Here is a 17553-nt window from a genome sequence, read left to right as displayed (position 1 = left end):
AGTCTTGAATTTCTAATTTTATTTGGCAATAAAATACTGCACTATATTTTTCCTTCACTAAGTTGGCCATTACCTCATTTATTTTCAATTTCCTCAACCTTTAGCTATTTTCACACCTTCCAAAGGGATATCGTAAACGACACCAGTTGTATGCCTTTTGCCTACTTCCCTTAATTGCCACAATCAGTTTGTTACCATCTGCAAATGTAACCAAGTCAGCTATGATCTACTTGAAAAGCAAAACTGGCTGAAGGTGTTGAATGGCCTATTTTTCCCCATATTCCCAGTGTACGTTAGCTTCCACATCCAAGTTACTCAAAGAACTACCAACAGTGATTTGGAAGGCTGAACCAACTAGACAATGAGGGTCTCAGGTTCAATCACTAATCTTTGTTGGATTGATTTTATTAGTAACCACAACCAGCATCACAACCTCTCAGAGAAGGGAGAGGTACCCAGTGACATCATCTGTAAAAAAGCACATACGTGAAAACAGGCTTGGACAGGACTAGGCATTGACATAATGTTGAATAATTTATATACTGAACGCTCAATAGAGAACTTGGACGAAACATCCGGTGGCATCTACTGGCTTTGAGACAACATTCCAGCAAGAATATCTCCAAGGGGGAAAATACTAGTAAGAAAAATCAAGTTTATTCTTCTGGATCTCAAACCTGAAAGGTAGGCATTTGTTTAAATGGATTTGTGATGTCTTTATGATTTGATTGAAGTGTTCTCCTACCATTTCCCCAATGCTGGAAATTCTACTATTTACAGATCTGGCTGTATACAATTGTTCTCTAAATGAAGAAAAGAATCAGTTTCATAAACTTGAACCATTCCTTTTCAGATTTGTGCAGTAGGTCACAGTTTCAACCCATTAGGACTCAATGGTTCATATTTTCATAATTTCCCCTACAGTCAATTTTCATTTGTACATATGGCTTACAATCCTGTTAACTTTGCTATTTATGACACATAATTTAAAAAAAACCATTAGTTACAGTAACTAATTTGCATGGGACAAATGCCAGAGATCATGTGAAATGCACTTGTTATGCTCATGGATGATGAAACCAGGTTACATCTTTGTACTGGAATAGTGAGATGCAGTGTAACATCCAGAGAGAAGATAGATTTAACAATTGTTCCTCTTTTAAAATCAGTAAGCATTTAGTCAAACTTAAAACAATACATTTTCAAGACAAGCTTTTTTAAATAATTAATTTTAATAATTTTATCACCTTAGAATTTCTTGAGCAATTTGCTCTGACAACTTTGTCTTCTCTGTTTGTCACTAAAGGAAATTTGCTCCACAATGCAAAAAATTGCCAAAAGTTTGACTTTTTTTAAAACTAGTTGCAAACTAGAAAGTATAATTGTTGATTTGAATGTTATAGAAAATTGGTCTTTATGCTAGAACTAGCATATGTATATTTTCAGTGTTTTTTCCTTAACAATTATTCATACCGTAAAAGTTAAAATTCTAAAGTCAAAGGAATTGGGCTGATTTGGATGACTGGTGCCAAATCTGCCTTAAAATGATATTCTGGTTAATATCTGTGCAGTCAATAATTCAAGTTGCTGGCTTTCGCTGCTGTATTGGTGTTTGATCTGTGTCAAAGAGTTTCCAGATTTTCCCTATGACATCAGCCAGATGGGGCTTTGGAAACAAAAAAAATGTAGCAAATACATGTGTTATACCATGTTTGATCACAATCTTTTATTTCAAGAGAAGCAGAAATGATCATTTAAAAAAAACTGACATATTTTCATTACATTTGCTTGTCTTATACTTTCTCCTCCAAACTGAAATTAATCTTCTCTTCTGACTCCAGCAGTCTATGTTTTCTAAACAATCATCAGGAGATGCACATTGTTTGTAACATTTTTTCCCCATTCAGAAGATTCATTATATTTACATAGTATTTTGTTTAACCACTGTGACAAAGCAGACACTTGCCCATTATCAGTGGACAAGTCCCATCACTTAGTTCTGAACTTAAGCACCCCAATATCAGTTCACAGCCATGAAATATTTTTAACATTTTTTTAATAGAAAACTTCTTTTCAGCTTGGAGGAAACAGACCAAATTGCAAATGAGGGTGGAGAAATAGTTGACTTGTGTGACAGTGATAGATCTACTGATGACAATGACAGGGCCCTGGAGTTCTTATCTGGAATCCACTGCTGCTTCAATGGGAAATTACAAACATGTCAAGGTATTATTAGCATCTCATGACAGCCACAGTACTTTATCATTATATAAAATAATTCTTCTTCATCTCTGAAGTTCCATTCCCCCATTTAAATAGTCTACTATACAGCCAAAACCTAATAAATAAAACATACGCATCAATATCAAAATCCCTCCAGTGCAAATGACGACAACTGACACATTGTAGTGAAAGTTTTTTTATTGGTTTCTCCTTTCCCCAATCAGAAACACACTTTTCCAGATTTAGGCAAACTTGAGTTTTAAAAATTAAAACACACCTTAATGATAAAACTCAACTGCAAAGTAAAATCTAGCTCCATTCTCATACCTTTAACCTTTTATTTCTTGTTCTTTAAAGAGAAGGAAAAAAATAAATAAATCTATCCTGGCCACAGACGCCCATTTTCAAAACAAAACAAGTTTTAAATCAAAGTAGTGCCCTGCTTGATAATTTTATAGTTTGATTTATCAAAATATATTTCTTTTAAATTCTTAAGGTACATTTAAAACGTTTCAGGATCTGGTTATTTGAAATTTTGCAATGTTTTTGTTTTTTTTTCCTCAAAGCTAAGCACAATCCACGCATCCAGTCTGAATATATCTGAATCAAAACTTGTGGAATCCTTGGTTCTTGGCAATCTGCAAAAAAAAGTAAAATTTTAATATCTGCCTCCTCTCCAACTGGAACGTTCCAACAAATGAATCTGATACCGCCCTAACCACATGTATCACTGTTGCTATACAAAATACCCATGTCAGTTAGAAATAATTGTAAAAGAATCAGCTGCAAGTTGAAGGACTTTTACTTCAGTGTTTGGAGCGAAGAAGTCAAATAGTTGAAATGTTTGAAGCCACAACAGGTTGCAGTATAAGTTAATACATTTTTATTTGATACCGACTAATTATCACAAACTGCAATAGGTAACCAGCATTTTTGATGTACCAGAACCACCGAATTGCTGTGTGTCATACAACACACATATTACTGAAACTTGTAACTGCAGGTCAAACCATGTTAATCATTTTAAATTGATAATACTGACTGAATCCAAAGTAAAATACCAATTAGTAAACCAGTTGTTTGCAACTTTATTTTGCTGCCAGGACAGACACAGTGGGCTACATGGCTTCCTTCTATAAAATTCTATACATATCATGTTTTTTCTCTCACTGTAATAGCACGGCATTATAGTGGAATCTTTTTGAAAGACTATGTTTTCTATCTTTTGGACTGTTACAAGCACAAATTGTATATTTATAAAATTATCAATTAAAAATAAGTACAATAACTTTTTGTCTCATGTAAAAGCTAATGATCAAATTATTTTGGATTTGTGAAATGACTGAAAAGGAAAAATATGAAATTGCCTGACAGAGAAGACCAGTTAGTCCACTCAGCTGGTTCCACAAACCTACCGACCAGAAGTCAAGCAGTTTTTTTTTAACAAGTAAAAATTAACATGATAGGTTTTGACAAAAAAAAGTTCTTCAGGTTCATTATCAGCATTTAATGACATTTAAATTAGGTATCCATCTATTGGCCTTGCTCTATACTTTTTCAAGGTCTCAATCATCCACCATGAAGAGACCAACAATGAACACGCTATTTTAGAAGGGGTCTAACAGAGGTACAATTTGAATATATACAACTTTCCTAGCAAAATTCACTAACATTTTACAAAGCAAAATACTGGAAATCTGAAAAAAAAATAGAAAATGCTCGTAGCACTTCCAAAATATCCATTGTTTCCCCCAGAATTATTTCCAATAGTTTCTAGTGTTTAATAGTACTTCCATAATTTAATAATAATACTTCTGTTGTTCATTGATCCACAGCACTGGTCATGAACTGGTTCATGTATTACCACTTTTGCCACTCTGTAGTTTTTAGATTGGAATCCTGCATGTTATGCACAGAAACCCAGAAGCAGGAGCAGGCTATTAAGCCCCTTAATGCTTCTCCGTCATTCCAGACCATGGACGATCATCAACCTCAACACCATCCTCATATGCCTTGTCAACTGATCTAGAAACTTATTAATCTCTATCTTAAGCATTCTTAGCATCGAGCTTTCATTACCCTTTGGGGTTGAAAATTCCGAAGATCAGAAAAGCCTCTTCGTCTCATTTCTAAATGGCTTGCTTCTTATTCTGCGATGGAGACCCCTGGTATAAAATTCAGAGCCAGCCAGAGGAAACATTCTTTGTGCATTCACCCTGTAAGTTTCTATGAAAACACCTCTCATTCTTCAAAATTCTAGAGAACATTCCTCATGGAACAGTCTTGCCATCCCAGGAATTAGTCTGGTGAACATCCACTGCTTCTCCTCTCTTGCAAATAAATCCTTCCTTCAAGAAGGGTACCAAACTTGCATATCATATTCCAGATGCAGTCTAAAACTGAAAGAAGACAGCTTTGCTCCTGGACTGAAATCCTCTTGCAATAAAGACCAACATACCATTTGCCTTCTAAACTTACCAGAGTGAAGCATCTCACATTTATTTATGTTATATTCCATCTGCCATTTCTTGATCACTCACTCTGCAAATGCAAAACTACTTGCAGCCTCTTTGAAACCTCCTCAAACTCACATTTGTAAATAGTTTGTGTCATCTATGGAAACTTGGAAATTAATATATCATTGAATTAGTGTAACTGAGCAGTCTCTTGGACTGAAGACTGATGTAAAGTAGAAATTTAATATCTTTGTCATGCCCTGAAAATTCACCTGAAGTGAGCAGCAGAAATTGTTCAACAGCACTAAGCAAACCTTAATTGCACTAACATCTAAAGAAGCTTAAAATGTTTTTACTATTGCTACTGCAAACATCTGTCTTCACCAAAAGCCACTTTTGATAGCAGGTTCTAGTGTCTTAACAGCTCAATACTGACCCCTTTTCTTCTGAGAACTACGTTTATTTAACTGTACGAGTATCTGTGGTCAAGCCTGACTTGTCCTTGCAAAGGACCATTTAGCCACTTCAGCTTGTTTTACCGTGACCTCCTTTTCCTTGGGAATACCCAGACTTTGTTTTCATTAGGATGGTTTTAAAGCCATTCTTTTTTTCTCTCTTGGGGGTCATAACCCTGCTTTTGTAGGACATTCCTTGTCCATCTTTTCAAAATACAGCTCTTGAAATATTGGACTAGCATTAAATCCTTGGTGACTTTGTTTCATCTGATGAGTTGAATTTAATAATATCCCCCAGAGGTCTGTTACTGTATCAAGTAACCGACTACATTAAGGACACTATTGTTAGCAGAGTCACTTAGATATGTCTACAAATCTTTCAGCTGTAATCCCCGTAACGTTGGATTGCTCACCATCAACCACTCAGTGCTTCAGCTTACCCTCCCCCATACAGCGTTAATTCTAAGACGACACCCTCCAATGAATCCGGTAATAGTGTCATATTTAAAGAAATTTTATTTTACATTTTGATCTAGGAGTTGTTACAAATACTTCAGCAAAAGAAAAATATAACTTAGATTCTGACCCTGCTGGAAACAGTTTGCCTAAATTAGGAACAAAGAACAAATACTTTCATCTCATTACAACATTTGTTACAGTTCTGGTCCCCTTGAATAGGCACCTGTGATATATATTGTCTGATGGCATTGGACAAACTCCCACTTTTTTGATCCTGTTCAAAATACAGAAACTTTGCTCAGTTCTCTATAAACTATGGGCCCCTTGTCCTGGAAGGCTATAAAAAATGTCATTGTCATACAGCCTGGAAAAAGACCCTGCTGTCCAACTAGTCCACGTCAACCATGTTCCCAACTAAAATAGTCCCATTTGCCTGCATTTGGCCCACTTCCCTCCAAACCTTTCCTATTCATGAACTTATCCAAATGTCTTTTAGATGTTGTAACTGTACCTGTATCTACCACATCCTCTGGCAGTTCATTCCACGCATGAACCACCCACTGTTTAAAAAAAAAGTTGCCCATGTCCTTTTTAAAACTTTCTCCTCCTTACCTTAAAAATATGCCCCCTAGTTTTGAACTCCCTCACCCTAGGGAAAAGATGCTTGCAATTCACCTTTTCTCTGCTACTCATGATTTTATAAGCCTCAATAAGGTCACCCCCAACCTCCTACCCTCCAGTGAAAAAAGTCCCAACCTATCCATAGATTTCAAACCCTTCATTCTTGGCAACAACCTGGTAAATCTTTTCTGGACCCTCTCCAATTTAATAATATCCTTCCTATAACAGGATGACCAGAACTGCACACAGCACTCCAGAAAAGACCCCATTAACATCCTGTACAACCTCTACACAACGTCCCAACTCCTATACTCAAAGATCTGAGTAATGAAGGCAAGTGTGCTAAACACCTTTTTAACCACCCTGTCTAGCAGTGACATAAATTTCAAAGAATATGTAACTGAACACCCAGGTCTCTCTGTTCTACATGCTCCAGGACCTTAACATAAATGGTCTAATTCTTGCCTTTGTTTGTTTTATCAAAATGCAATATTCGCATTTATCCACATTAAACTTCATCTGCCATTCCTCAGTCCATTGAACCAATTGATCAAGATCTCTTTGAAATCTTAGATAACCTTCTTCACTGTCCACTATACCACCAATTTTGGTGTCATCCACAAACTTATTAATCATGCCTCCTATATTCTCATCCAGTCCAAAAAACAACTCTCCACCACGACCCTGTGTCTCCTACTGTCAAGCCAATTTTGTATTCAATCAGCAAGCTCACCCTGAATCCCATGTATCTATGGGATCCACCTCACCAATTCAACTATAGTTACCAAAAATTGACCTATACTGGAGGTCAATTAACGAGTCTAATTCTTACCATTGTACATCTCATTCCCAAATTAGGATGTAGCTACAACCACAGCTGCCTTTTGGGCAGCCTCTTTCTTGGCTTGATGGGCTTGTAGCACGGCCACAGCTTCTTCAACCTGCAGAAAACAGATTGCATACATACACAAATCACTATACAAAGTGTGCATGCAGCATTCCATTAAATAACATTTCTCAATATCTTTGATAAAGTTGTTAGATATCTTTCTTTGAAATTTCACTTGCATGAAGAAGTTCATGTCTTCAAAAGTCAAAACTAGTTGAATATTGCTAGGTACTCAGCTTATACTGGGCTTTCACATCCAATTTCCAATACGTGTCCTGGAGAACCCAAACAAATATAAATTTTGTTTATTCTTTTGAAGAATCACCCTCCAATTCTGCTATCAGCAATGGAATAGCCCACAGCCAATAATAAAGATCTGAAGATGGGCATCCACAGGAACATGCAAATTGAGAGTCTGCTTGAAAATCCAGAAAGATGGGAGTACTTTATACTGAAAAACATTTTCATCCATCCACACAGCCCTAGCAATGTCCTGTATTTTTGAAATTATAGCAGCCATTTGGATGTTAGAACTAGTTTTTACCAACTGTCACATAATAATTAATCTGAATCCGTATACCTTTGACCGGAGTGATTCTGGGGACTCCAACATGTGTAGCAGCTCGGAGTTATCTATCTCCAGGAGCATTCCAGTGATCTTTCCAGCCAACGAAGGATGCATACTCTGGATCAAGGGGAACAGACGTTCACCTGAAAATTGAACAGAACAGGATTTAGGCTGTCTCTGAACTGAAATCAACAGTAGATAATTGAGGAGTCAATGCATGCTTACTAATCACTTTGCATTTATATTAAACGATCCAGCATTTTTGATTTTCAATGATGCCTTGATATCTGACAACTCAAAGCTATGCCTCTTACTTGGTTCATTTTTATTGCAGTCATGTGGCAGATGGGCTTCAGAATTCACTTACCCAGCATCTGCTTCTGTTCCTGAGGAGGGGCTGCAGCAAGCATGGAGGCAGTCAGAGGTTCCTGTCCTTGTACAAGCACTGCAGATTGAGAAGGCTTAAAAACCATTGTGATTGGTTAGTTAAATGGTCTCTCTCTTGTCCCCACCAGCAGGAGCATTCAATTACCAAAGGTTAGATATGGCATTAGCCAATTTCCATTTTGCAACTCTTGTACCAATCATCACGAGAGTATGCTAGACTAATTTATTTTTAAATTGATTTATGGAATGTGGGCCTACATTTACTACCCTTCCCAAATTGCTGCTGAGAAGGTGGCGACGTGGACAAACTCTCCTCCAGTTTTCCTAAGACACAAGAGTTACATCTGTTGGTGATTTTCCTTGATAGGTAGCAGTTAGATAACATCCGTTTCCTGAAGATTGGCACATTTTGTCAGCATTAAGGTTCATATGTATTCTTTCACATCTACAAATTATGGAATTCATTAAATTAAGTATGCTTGTGCTTCTATTTGAACTTATGATTAGAATGAAAGATAATCTTTTAAATTATTCATTTATAAGATGTGGGCATTGTTATCTGGGTAAGCATTTATTGCCTGTCCCTAGATGCCTTCCTGAAGTGTTCCAGTCCATCTACTATGCCTCTACTCACAATTCCACAAGGAAGGCAGTTCTAAGATTTCAACAGGTGACACTGAAGAAATGGCATTATATTTCCAAGTCAGAATGGAGTGGCTTGGAAGGTAATTTTGCATATATCTGCTGCACTTATCCTTTTAGATGTTAGTGGTTGTGGGTTTGGAAATTATGTCTACCAAGCCTTAGTGAATTTCTGTAGTGTATCTTGTAGATGGCACACACTTCTGCTACTGAGCATTGGTGGTGGAGAAGTAAACATTTCTGGATATGTTGCCAATCAAGCAGGCTTCTTTGTTGTGGGGGATGGCAACTGTGGGGGATGGCAAGGTCTGAAATACAGGCTTCAGTACTATTGCTGGATGGCTGTAATCTTTACAGTATCCAGTGCCTCAACTGTTACCTGATATCACATGAAGCAAACTGAATTGGGTGAAGACTGGCATCTGTGTTGCAGGGGACCTCTGAAGGAAGCCGAGATAGATCATTCACTTAGCACATCTTGCTGAAGGTTTATGCTAATTATTGAGCCTTATCTTTTGCAGTAATGTGCTTGACTTCCCCATCACTGAACATAAGTTTGTTTGTGCAGCACTCTTCTTCAGAGAATTGTTTAATTGTACACCACCCTTCACAGGTAGATTTAGCAGGACTGCAGAACTTAAATCTGATCCACTGGTTGTGAAATCATTTTTTTCTATCAACTGCTATTTATATTGTTTGGCCTGCACGTAGTCCTGTTTTGTAGCTTCACCAAGTTAGCAATTTATTTTAAGATACAGCTGGTGCTACTCCTGATATGCCATCCTGCATTCTTTGCTCAATTATTTCTAGAAATCCTGGTTTTCAGTTTGTTAACTAGCTACATTGCGTCAGTGACCAAATGCAAACAGATTAGACTAGACTAGATTAGGCTATACTAGAGCTAACAAGATGTAGAGCTGGATGAACACTGTAGGCCAAGCAGCGTCAGAGGAGCAGGAAGGCTGACATTTCGGGCCTAGACCCTTCTTCAGAAAATGAAAGGTCATTTTCTGAAGAAGGGCCTAGGCCCAAAACGTCAGCCTTTCTGCTCGGCCTGCTGCATTCATCCAGGTCTACACCTGATTATCTCAGATTCTCCATCATCTGCAGTTCCTACTACCTCTAGATTATACTAGTGCAGTTGGTCATGTACTCAATTCAGGTAATACTCTATCAATACCTGAATAGAAATTTCATGTACATATAGTACCTGTTGCACAGCCATTTGAGGTTGCACTACTGATTGCTGTGGGTTGCGGACACTGGGAGCATACTTATAAGGTGGAACACTCCTTGGTGTCGGGCCAACAATTCCAGGACGATGAGCCAGATTTTGAGTCGTTGATAATCCTGAAACAACAAAGACATAAGTGAAATTTCTACAGAAAGATCAGTGTTTATCATTATAATGAGACAAATCATCCCTTAAGGCAAGGAATGCAGTTTTTGTGATAGGTAATTAATACACTAGTAAAATGAGTAAAACCACACAATTATTATTCAGCCTGTGAAAAGCCTTCACTTATTGCTTTGGAGGAACCTTGTAAAAAAATAAGGCATAAATACCCTTACTAATTTAATCTGAGTGAGTAGATGAATTACCATACCACCTACTACTTTCAAGGCTGAGATTAAGTGACACAGAGACCAGAGCTCAAATTTAAGATGTTAATATCTTCTGTAGCTCAATTCCATAAAAAGGGACCCATCAGTTTTCTCCCATTTTGTTTTCTGTGTGCCAAATTCAGCTAGATATTGTACCTCATTCAGTGGTCATTTGTTAACAACAACTAGAGTGTTTTCAGCTGCAAAGTTGACATCATTTTCACCCCAGTCAGCATATCAAGTGTTCATAGCTTCACTACAAAATCTTGAACACTTTAATCTTGGCTTACACTGCCAAAGGAGCATGCCACTGTCAGAGGTGCCTGGTTTTAGGTGAGATTTTAATCTGTAGTCTTGTGATGGATATAAAAGATCCAATTAATTCGTTTGAAGAGCATGCTAGAATTCTGTACGAATTAATTTAAACATGTATCCCTCAACCAACATCACTAGATAATACTAACTGGCCAATTATTCTCTGTTCTGTTTGTGGGACTTCACTGTGTGTAAGTGGGCTGCCACATTTGCCTATATTACAGCAGTAATTTAGCTTCAAATGTACTTTATTGATGACACAGCATTTGATAGACCACAAAGGTGTGAAAAGTGCGAGTGACTAGGAGGGACATCAGTACCAAGCCTAATACTGACAAATCAGGGCTGGATTTTCATCTGCATTCAAGGCTGAAAGAAGGGTCTCGACCCGGAACGTCAGCTTTCCTGCTCCTCAGATGTTGCTTGGCCTGCTGTATTCATCCAGCTTCACACTGTGTTATCTGAAATTTGTACAACCAGCCAACATCATTTCAACATCAAGCCTGTTTCCTGGAGGGGGGATTGGTGTTGCAAGACTTAACTGCCCCAATGTAACAGGTAGTCACATGTTAGGTAAATATCCACTTAGGCCAATTAACAGAGGCCCACTGGAATTTTCCCATCAGTATGCCACATCCCTGAGATATTAGGGACTAGGTCTGTCACTTGGAGCCAGCACACCAGGAAGCTTTCAAACTCTTTCTGTGACGGGCACTCCTATAAAATGCTGGCACAGGTGCTGTGGCACCATGATTATATAACTTGAAATTTTTTAAAGATTGCAAAGAGAGAACTTCAAGTTAAGGGCCCCCCTCTCTCACTTAATTGCAGGATTTTAACATTATTTTTTATAGGGTCATCACTGCTAGGTCAACATTTATTGCCCAATCACAATTGCCCCTGAGAAGACGATGAGCAGTCTTCTTGAACTGTTGTGGTCTACAGGGTATAGGTACAGTGACAATGTAAGAATTACAACATAGTTCCAGGTCAAGACAGTATGTGGATTGGAGAAGAACTCGCTGGTCATGATGTTCCCATGCATCTGCTACCTGTACCCTTCTAAGCAGTAGAAGACACAGGTTTGAGGAAGAAACTTGCTCCAGTATATCTTGTACATGGCACACACTGCATAACACCCCTCCCCCCTCACACTGACATAAGGATTCTGACCCAAGATCCAAAATTATGCCCTTAATGTCAAATATCTGCACTTTTGATAGAATTCACTGGATTGCCAGCAAGGTGCAAGACTGAAATCAGCATTCATTCCGCATCTGAGAACACCATTTTTTGTTGCTGTTGGGATGGTTGAGTTCCTCCAAAGAGAATATCAGAGGAAGTAACACCAGGACCTCCTGAAGTTGGTTAAAAAATTCATATGCAAGAAACCAGCCCTACCAGAATCACAACTTGTTAAACAAGAACATCAGTCAATATAAGGAGAGGAACTTTACAATTCTTTAATTAGAAATGAATAGTAAGAACAGACACTACATTAGCTTTAAAATTTACTCCCAAATTTCCAAAACCATGATTCCAGTTTATTAAAAATGAATGCAAGTAAAATTTCATGTTATTTAAAATAAATTCTCTTCTGAATGTAACAGATAAGAGAGGCTGTTCACCTACTTTCCATGCATTCATACATTTTCAAGAAAGCATTCCTCAAATGGCACTACAATCGTTTTTGTAATTCTTTATATCTTTTTCAGGTTTTTTGAAGATGTAATAATATTACGAAATGCTTCATAACAACAAACTCTCACCCATTCTCTGTGCACCAGGAATACCTCGAGGACCCTGAGTATTTCCTGTCGGTGTTAAGTGACGCAGAGAAGGCCTAGGACCTCCCTGACGAAGGGCATTTGGCATGGCTTGGAACCCTGTGGAAGTTAAAAAAAAAGATTCTGAAACTAATAAAATAACATAATTTTTAAAAATATGTATGTGTGTGTATATATATGATTCTGAAACCAAGCACAGCATTTCTCAAATGAAGTTAATGTTTCAAGTAGATGACCTATATATCTCATTCCATGGATTCAATGAGACCTGCTGAGAAATTCCAGCAATTTCCTGTTTTTATTTCCAATTTTCAGTATGCACAGTTTTTGTTGCTGCATAATTGCAACTTGGAAATGAATTCAGATCTGTACTGTAAAATCTGCAGGCAACTTAGGCAACAGACAAGAGGTGCAGGAGTAGGCCATTTGGCCCTTCGAGCCAGCACCACCATTCATCATGATCATGGCTGATCATCCACAATCAGTATCCTGTTCCTGCCTTATCCCGAAAACCCTTGATTCCACTATCTTTAAGAGCTCTATCCATATCTTTCTTGAAAGTATCCAGAGACTTGGCCTCCACTGCCTTCTGGGGCAGAGCATTCCATATATCCACCACTCTCTGGGTGAAGAAACTTAAATGTTGAATGTTTAAGAATGACTCCTTAAAAGATTGCCTTTTTACACTAAATTACCCTAATATTCCCATTAAGAAAGTGCAGTTGTACAGCTGCACACTGCAATAAACAGGTTGTGTAGAACCAGTGCTACTTTAAAATGCGAATGAGAGTAGCCATATAATGGTCATAAATGAAATGAAATCAACATGCTATACATAGAAAAGGAAAATTACAGGGGACATTGCTTAAAACCTGAGAAATTGTACCAGTTCATATTTATGTTTGTGAGCTGTCAAAAACCATCATACTTATGCACAAGTCACAATTTGAATACTGCAAATCAAAAACCTACATAAGCATACAATATTACAGACTGTTCTTATGGAACAGTAATTTTCCACTAGATTGTTAAAATGAAGTATGACCTACACGAGTTAAGAATCCTCACTTCTGAAAAGTATTTTCAGTTACATATAGTAACAGTTTTAATATTCCAAGCTACACAGCACCACAATTTGTAGTCTTCCACAGACCAAACCGCAATTCAACAACTACTTTATTTAGTTGTTAATGTGAACATTTTACTGAACATCACTAATTGTGTTTTTTAAAAAAAAATCTACAAGTGCAAACTAGATACATAATTGCAACAAAAATATGAGTCAAGAACACATGAATGCATCGGTATTTGCATATTCCTTACTGATAAATGGGATCAATATTTGAACTACTTGTGAATAAACTGAATTTACTTCTCTTTACACCTATTCCAGATTTAATCATACCCAGAAGAAATTTAAGTGTAAATGCTACAAATGCTGTTGTGCCCAAAACCACTAGGCAAGCTGGCATGTTTTAACACAGGTTACTGCTAATTTAGCCAATTCTAGGCTACCAGTTCACATTATTCCCCAATAACATTGCATGCTGGACAGCTGCTGGGAGTCAGCCAGAAAAAACCTACCTCCCTCTGCTCCCTACACTAAACTACCTAAGTAGAAATCTCACTACAGAATGAAGACAAAGACCAACTCAGTTCAATAGAAGGATTTTTTTTGGGCTTCCTTGAGCCATTACATTAGTATTATATCAAATACCATCTTTACCACTAAAGAAATCCCAACTTTTATGTTAGAAACACCGAAAAAGGGTAGTAGTGACAAAGTGCTTTTTTTTCAAAAGAAAGGAAGTGTACAAGAAAATAAAAGGAAATTCTTTTGTTTGGAAGCTTTTCCTATATTTCCTTGAATTTGACAGATTTGTAATACCCAATATGTTCTTTCATACACAACATGCCTCATTAATTTTAAGCAAGTAATCATGATAAAGAATGCATACCTTGGGGCCTGGTTTGTTGCTGTTGCCAACGTGGACTGGGTCTCATCTGAGCCATTTGATTTGGTGCATAATATGTAGCTCTACTTTGGGCCTGGAATGAAACCAGAACTTGTTTTACCCTTTCAGCAATACACTTCTTCTGTGGCTTAAAACCCCCAGGTCGTTTTCTTCATAACCAGTTCTAATAGGAATTAAATTCTAAAGTTGTGTAAATTGTACATTCATTTTATTTTGCTTTAATTAGTGTAATTTTCAACAGTTGCTAAAGCCCTTTATTTGTGCATTGTTCTATTTGGTTTTGTTAACTTGGTTACAAAACTTTTCTCCTACTAATTATGCGTCAATTTACTCACTGCATGTTTAGTTCCAGTGTTAATTTGACTGAGGCAATACCTAAAGCAGAACACAGAAATTACACCAGCAGGCAAACTATTCCTCCACAAATGGTACAAAACAAGTTCAAATTATAATTTAGTTATACTATATATCTCAATGATTCCTGGGGAAAATAAAGCTTAACACATACAGATTACATCATGGATCACTAGAAATCAAGCCCCCTACTGTTCCAATCATCTCACAAGTTAAAGATTTTATACGAAAGTTTGCAAGTTCCCCAATTCGTGTGTCCGCTTAGATTCAGGTGACAGATTTATGAACCAAATTATTTAAATAATGAAATAATAATAATTAAAACTCTAACCCCATCCCCCCCTGCTTTTTATAAACTCACCCTACACTTACATACAAACAAAAAAATTGCTGTGTGGGGAAGGAAAAACTGGAAAGGAAATTCAGTCGTCCCTGTACAAGGGTTTGCAGAGATGATTTTTTAAAAAATTAGCTGTTCATTGATTTCTTTTGTCCAAGTTTTTTTTCCACTTCCTTGCAAGAAGCACAGATTCTAAAATCTTCTAGATCCTAGTTAAAAGCCACAGTTTACAGCAACCGGTGAAGGTAAGTAAAATAGCCATCTACAAGCTGAGTAACTTTCTTCCTGCACAAAGAATGAAAGAGAGAGAGAGAGAGAGAGAGAGACTCTCCTCTTTTGGAAGTTTGAAGGTTTCTGGCCATATTGTTCACACTGGCAAACATTCAGCTACCTAAGAGCTAATCACAGTCAAAAAAGTCAAAAGAGCTACGGATGCTAGAATTTTGAAACAAAAACAAATTGCTGGAAAATATCAGCAGGTCTGATAGAATCTGTGGAATAATATCAAAATTAATGTTTCGGATCCAGTGGCCCTTCAGGGGTCCTTGTGTCAGGGGCCCTTATAGACTCTTCAGACCTGCTCATTACATAGTCATTGGCAAGAAAGCAGATTAGTCATCGACAACTGAACACACCGCTCAAGACCAATCAGCTACTTGTAACTGGCCAAATCTCAGTCTGTACACACTCCCTGGTGCTAATTCAACAGCAACTAATTTTCCCCCAATGGCTGAACAAGCAGCAGTGTAAAACTCACCTTCTAAATAACTTGTTTTAGAAAGTGCAGCAATTCCTACCACAATCCTTGGTTCTTTTCCAGTCCATTTCCAGTCCACATTCAAACATCCAGGAAATAAAATATACACAGTCTTTATAGTTACTACAACCAGAGGCAATGTAGCGGCTCTGACACATTCATAATGATTGTAATAATTAAGAATGCAACATGATGAAAGAAAAAAATGCTTTAGAGTTGTTTCATCATTTTGCAAGGACTTCATTTAGCTTGGTTTGATACAAGTATATCTAGCACCAGCTTTCTTGTAGTTGTATCTCTTCATATTTTGCTATGTAAATGATTGACTTTCTCTACTTAAAAAGACAAAAGTTAATAATCTGTTCATTTCCTCAGAGAGATCTCCATCTCTCTCCTATGAGATGTTCACAGAATCATAGAATTCCCAGAGCGTGGAAGCAGGCTATTTGTTCCAATGAGTACACACTGAACATCTGAAGAGCACTCCACCCCCTACCCTATAACTCTGCATTTACCATGGCCAATCCATCTAACCTGCACATCTTTGGACTGAGGAAGGAAACCAGAGCACCCCGCAGAAACCCAAACAGACACAGGGAGACTGCAAACTCTACACAGTTGCCTGAGGCTGGAATTGAACCCGGGTCCCCAATGCTGTGAGGCAGCAGTGCCAACCCCTGAGCCACCAAGACTTCTAATTTCTCTTTACGAGGCTTAGGTGTCAAACTCTGGCTGGTAGTGCTCCTTTAAAGAATAGTGAAACTATTTATGCTTACAAAAGAGTTATAGGCACACAAATAACTATTATACTTAGATCAAAGAACATTAAATGCAAAGTGTTTCTGGATTATTTGATAGGGTATTAAAGAAATCTAAATTCTTTCTACATGAAATCAAAAAAATGTTCAAAAGCATGCTAAATGTTCTGAATTTACAGCTACTCTTAATTAAAACAAAAGACTTATAGGGTGGAATCTTTCCAGATACTGAATGATGTAGGCATCAGTGAAATAAAAAAATATCAGGAGCTCCTCGAGATTGGTGGCATGAGGATTCCTGACGTCAAGAGCAAAATATCCTATTATCCAAACAGGTGTTGACAGGTGAGACAAGACTCTCATTGGTGAACGTCAAGAGGCCTATCTGCATGATCATTCTCATATTACGGCATCTCATCTCATTGATATTCAATGTCCCATTCTCCCACCAACCAGCCAGAAATAGACAGCAACAATTCCTGACATGAGACTCAGAATAGTAACCCTGCAATGCCAGCTCACTGTTTGGTCACCCAGCGCTCCATCGGTCACCAACATCTCAGAGCACACACCATTAGTGGCAACCAGGCACTCCCTGTCCAGCAAGATCTCCAGTTCCCCACTGGAAAAGCAAAGTGTCAATTTCTCTCTGTGAAACATGTCTGGGGCAAATGACAGGAAGTGTACGGGACAGCTGTGAACTGCCAGTGAGAGACCAGGTACACAGCTGGGCTTTAGAGATGCAGCAGTGCAGGAATCCTGAGAGGTCCCAACAATGGTCAGTACTTCAGCCTGTAGCAAATGGGAAAATATGATATGGTGAAAATATGGGGGAACAATAGGGGTGTAATGTATATGTAATGAGATGAGTTTTGAAAGATATCGTGATAAAAACTCACACAGAGAAACCATCCATGAATCTCGCCAAAAATGGCACTTTGCCAATTTCTAGTAAGATTCA

General features: G+C 37.7%; 1 protein-coding gene across 3 annotated transcripts in view; it reads right to left on the bottom strand.

Annotated features, from left to right (window-relative positions):
• Window positions 1-2403: 2403 nt before the first annotated feature.
• Window positions 2404-17553, bottom strand: part of LOC125464934 (polyadenylate-binding protein 4-like) — a 40225-nt gene continuing 25075 nt past the window's right edge. For all 3 annotated transcript variants that reach the window (XM_048557861.2, XM_048557862.2, XM_048557863.2), the window contains 7 exons: window positions 14366-14456; window positions 12390-12506; window positions 9911-10050; window positions 8039-8132; window positions 7684-7814; window positions 7047-7155; window positions 2404-2861 (listed from right to left, as the gene is read on the bottom strand). In XM_048557861.2, coding sequence (XP_048413818.1) covers window positions 7069-7155; window positions 7684-7814; window positions 8039-8132; window positions 9911-10050; window positions 12390-12506; window positions 14366-14456 — 660 coding nt within the window. In that variant the 3' untranslated portion in view covers window positions 2404-2861; window positions 7047-7068. The remainder of the gene's footprint in view (window positions 2862-7046; window positions 7156-7683; window positions 7815-8038; window positions 8133-9910; window positions 10051-12389; window positions 12507-14365; window positions 14457-17553) is intronic.

This window comes from Stegostoma tigrinum, chromosome 24 (genome assembly GCF_030684315.1).
Source record: "Stegostoma tigrinum isolate sSteTig4 chromosome 24, sSteTig4.hap1, whole genome shotgun sequence".
Classification (NCBI taxonomy): Eukaryota; Metazoa; Chordata; class Chondrichthyes; order Orectolobiformes; family Stegostomatidae; genus Stegostoma; species Stegostoma tigrinum.
This window is presented reverse-complemented; position numbering and strand designations above follow the sequence as displayed.